Source organism: Sesamum indicum, linkage group LG4 (assembly GCF_026168435.1).
Source record: "Sesamum indicum cultivar Baizhima isolate 11 linkage group LG4, ASM2616843v1, whole genome shotgun sequence".
Taxonomy (NCBI): Eukaryota; Viridiplantae; Streptophyta; class Magnoliopsida; order Lamiales; family Pedaliaceae; genus Sesamum; species Sesamum indicum.
The window spans coordinates 18,291,704-18,296,048 of NC_142660.1; the positions used below are offsets into that span (position 1 = coordinate 18,291,704).

At 28.6% G+C, this 4,345-nt stretch overlaps 1 protein-coding gene across 1 annotated transcript; it reads left to right on the forward strand.

The window, feature by feature from the left end:
• The first annotated feature begins 1,276 nt into the window (after positions 1–1,276).
• On the forward strand, positions 1,277–1,582 carry LOC105174165 (uncharacterized). The gene has a single exon (XM_011096170.3). It carries the CDS (start codon positions 1,277–1,279, stop codon positions 1,580–1,582), a length of 306 nt encoding a protein of 101 aa, XP_011094472.1.
• Positions 1,583–4,345: the final 2,763 nt, after the last annotated feature.

Sequence of the window (4,345 nt, forward strand, 5' to 3'; positions counted from 1 at the left end):
ATTGATATTTTTGGTCCTCATGCACCTTTTCGTCTATAATTTAACGATGTAAGTCACCTACCTAGTACGTTGCCGTTAAGTATTTTTGGTTGGAGAAAAAAGTGGCCCTTTTTGCAATAGTAGCATATGAGTGCTTCACTTTGGCCTACTTGATTCACTTGTGTAGGCATGATTTTTTGTTTTGCTTCTATGTGACTTCAACTTATAGAAATATGGAAAGTATATGATTCAATTTTTATGAGAGAATAGAGAAATCGCTATATTTTTTGCCCTAATTTCTCCAAAAATGGCCCCAAGCTGAAAAACGAACCAATTTTCCCTCCAACCAAAAATACTTAACATACGATCACATGCTAGGTACGTGCTCTACACATTAAATTATAGACAAAAAGTACTAATTTTTGTAAATTATGGGACTAAAAGTGCTAAGCTCTTAATGAATGGGACCAGAAATATTATTTTCCCTATTTGTTGTATGATTAATTTTTTTCTAAAAAACAAATACACTAACGATATAATAATACATTTAAATTTGTAAAATTTACCCAAGAAACAGAATAAGGAATGCAATATTTTTGTACTTTTAAGTGTCCGTTTTTCCCTACGATTGAGTATGTCAAAAAACTTGCGTTTTGCAATTTCTTGTTCTTTTGTACTCTGTTTTTTAATGATCACTTTCAAAATAAATTTCAATAAAATTACGTTACATATAAAAAAATCTACAAATTGTAATTTTTAGTCCGATTACAATTATTTTTATTTAATTATCCATCACGCCCGTTATATATATAATTTTTTTTAATTCCTTCGTTAACTTTAGAAATGCCGTTAATTTTGAAATTAAATAGAATTATATATATATATATATATATATATATGAAATTATAAAATTGTGAATCCAATACCATATTTATTTTTTTAATAAAAATAACTTATTTATTTTTCTAATTAATTATGCAATATTAATGTTTGAGAAAAACTGAAGCATAAAGTTGAGGAGAAAAAGAAAGAAAAGCCCTGAAATAGATGCAAACATTTCATGATGTGGACATGTTAGAAAAGTTGATCAGTTGTGTAAGAATAAAGAAATTCCCACACCCTCCTTTTCCTCACTCAATTACCTTCCATTGCACGCCTCTCTACCTCTGTAACACCCCCACCCCCACCCCCACCCCACCTATACATATATTGACGTAGAAACTCATACCCTCTTCTCCATTTCCTGCAAACATCTGATCTCCCACCCCCACCCCCACCCCCCCAACCCCACATCACCATGTCCACAGATCTTGAGATCAGAGTGCCAGTGATCAAGATAAATGCTGATATCAGCACAGATGAGCGGTGCACAAGTCGAGAAGTAGAAGAGTGCCACACCCCAAGATCCCCGCAGCACATGATTCCCACAACCCTCAGCTGCCCGCCCGCACCGAGGAAGCGACGGCGCTCCGCCGCATGCAAGAGGAAACTGTGGGAGCTGGAGTTCTTCGAGACGGTGGCGAGGGAGGAAGTTGAATCGCTATTCACAACGGCTGAAGAGGGGCACTTCAATGCCTCCACCAAGAGGAAATGTGTAATGTGATAAAAAAAGGATTTTTAATTATGGATTTTTTTTTTATAATTTTAATATATGTAGTTTTTGAGCTTGGAAAAATTAATGTATAGAAATTATGTATGTAGGTTTACACGTTTTAATTTTTATATATTTGTGAATTATTGATCTGAATTATAGGATTTTTATATTAATAACTAATTAATTCAGATAAATGTCCTGATTTATTTGTTCTTCATTTAATTATCTAATAATTAGTTTTATATATTCGCTATTAGTCCACGTTGCTGACTTTCAACAACTTTTGCATTGATTAATTTTGTTGGAGTAGTAACAATTAATTTAGATTTTTTTGGATATATTTATAGAAATGATTAATGAAGGGATAAAATATTTTTTTGATATTTTTAATTATTAATTATTTAATATATTATGTATGTAATTTAAAAACAAAACAAAATGAAGGGATAAAATTAAATGAAAAAAAACTTCGAACTAGAGAATAAAATAAGGTAAAATAATAACAATTTTTCTCAATATAACATCTAAATTTCCCCCCCAAAAAAAAATGATATTCCAAGAAATAAAAAAGGAGATAAGTAACAAAAATTTGAGTAGCTGAAGTTGGCGATAGTTAATTACTCTAAAATTATAAGGAAAAGAAGAAAAAATTATATCGACACCCCTAAAGTTAGACTTAATTATATATATATATATATATATATATATATATATACGTATTTGTATAAAATTCTGCCATTGAATAAGAAGAGTATTTATAATTTTGTAAAGATATGGGAGTTTGTGTAATTAAACATAATTTCAAGGAGTGTCAATGAAAAATACGAGAGAGAGAGAGAGAGAGAGAGAGAGAGAGAGAAATAACTCACTAGAAAAAAGTTACTATTGACTACAATATTAGTGGCTACGGCTAAAAATTATGGTAAATAACTATTATTAATCATGGTTAAATAAAATTGATGTCACAAACTAGCTTTTCCACCGTGAAAGTATAATTTGCCACAGCTATGAGCCATGATGAAAATATTTGCTATAACTTTTAGCCATAACAAATATTTTAGCCACCCTTGCAGAACCACAGTCAACAACTGTTACGCGATCGTGATCGATAAATATTTGTTACAGCTGTTTATTATTAATTATGCCAATTAGCCAAGATTGAATGATATATTTGTTATAGTGATGACTCCAGCATGCATTCAGATTAATTACTCTTATTTAAGTTATGAACTTTTGATGGGATGATCAAAGTGTTAGTTATTATTATAATATTTAATTAAATAAGTAGGTAAGATGGTTGATCTGTATATGTAATTAAGGTTTGACATTAATTTGAGTGACTGACACGGCTTTTTTGGGATTGATAAATTTCATTTTCAAACAATTAATATAATATTACATGCTAAATTAATTAATTATGAAATTATATTTATATATATATATTAGAAATGTGATAATCATGAATATTTATGATATTCCTAATTAATTAATATATCCTTTCAAGCTATTCCACGGCTATGTTATTTTAGAAAAGGGTGAATAGCAATTTATCCCCTGTGATATAGTAAATGAGCACATTATCCCCCTATGAAAAAAATTTAGCAATTTATCGTCCTGTACTTTTTAAAATAAAGCAATTTACCTTCTCATACAGGGGTAAATTGCTTTATTTTAAAAATCATAGGAGGTAAATTGTTGTATTTTAAAAAAATAAGGAGGTAAATCGTTGTTTGTTTTTCATAAGGAGGTAATTTCCTCATTTGCGATATCACAAGGGGGTTGCTTGCGTTTTTTCCTTTTAAAAAATATTTTATCCAGATTAGACGATCAATTTTCATTTATTATATAATTTCTGCTAGGGTATAAAATAAACTTAATAAATTGTGTAATATATATATATATATATATACTGAAAATTTATATAATCCACTGTCTCTAATGACTTGTATTTTGTAATTTCAACCTAAATTGTTCCATAATTTGATTAAATAAATATTAAATTTGAATAGAATAATCTTTATTTTATTTTTTTATATTAATAAATTATGTAGTTGTTTGGTCAAAATAATGGACGCATTAGGCACATGATGGTCAATTTATGACCACATCTATGTACGCGTATTCATTAGGTAGGCCAGGAAATTGGGAAAAATAGAATTTGTACAAATTTAATTTCTTTTTTCATATTTAAATACTGAAAAAAATACAAGCAACTTTTTGTGATATTGTAAGTGAACAAATTATCCCCTAATGAAAAAACAAATAGCGATTTTTACCTCTCTGTATTTTTTAAAATACGACAATTTAACCCCCTATGATTTTTAAAATGAAGCAATATAATTACCTCCATGTATAAGGAGGTAAATTGCTTCATTTTAAAAAATATAGGGGATAAATTTCTATATTTTTTTTCATATAGGGTAATGTGCTCATTTTCAATATTACAGAGGATAAATTGCTATTCAGTCTTTAAATATTGTATATGTTTGAGAAATTACTTTATCAATTTTTGAAAATAATAGGCTCAAATTTCTAGAAAATTTCAGCTTATCATAGATTTTGATGGAAACGACCAGCCCCTACATATAGGGTTCAAATTATTGTTACAAAAGGACAAGATTAGAATTTGTTTAGGGATAGTTACTGCCTTGAGGTGTCATGTAGTTATACGTAAATTTTTTATGATTTGAAAAATTATATTTAAAATATTTAAAGTCTACTTCTGTCTAATAAATAAGTCCATCAATTAGTTAAAATTCATTGAATTTGTTA

What these genes read in the sequence shown, in the direction of transcription:
- LOC105174165 (XM_011096170.3), top strand. Translation starts at nt 1,277, where the DNA reads ATGTCCACAGATCTTGAGATCAGAGTGCCAGTGATCAAGATAAATGCT.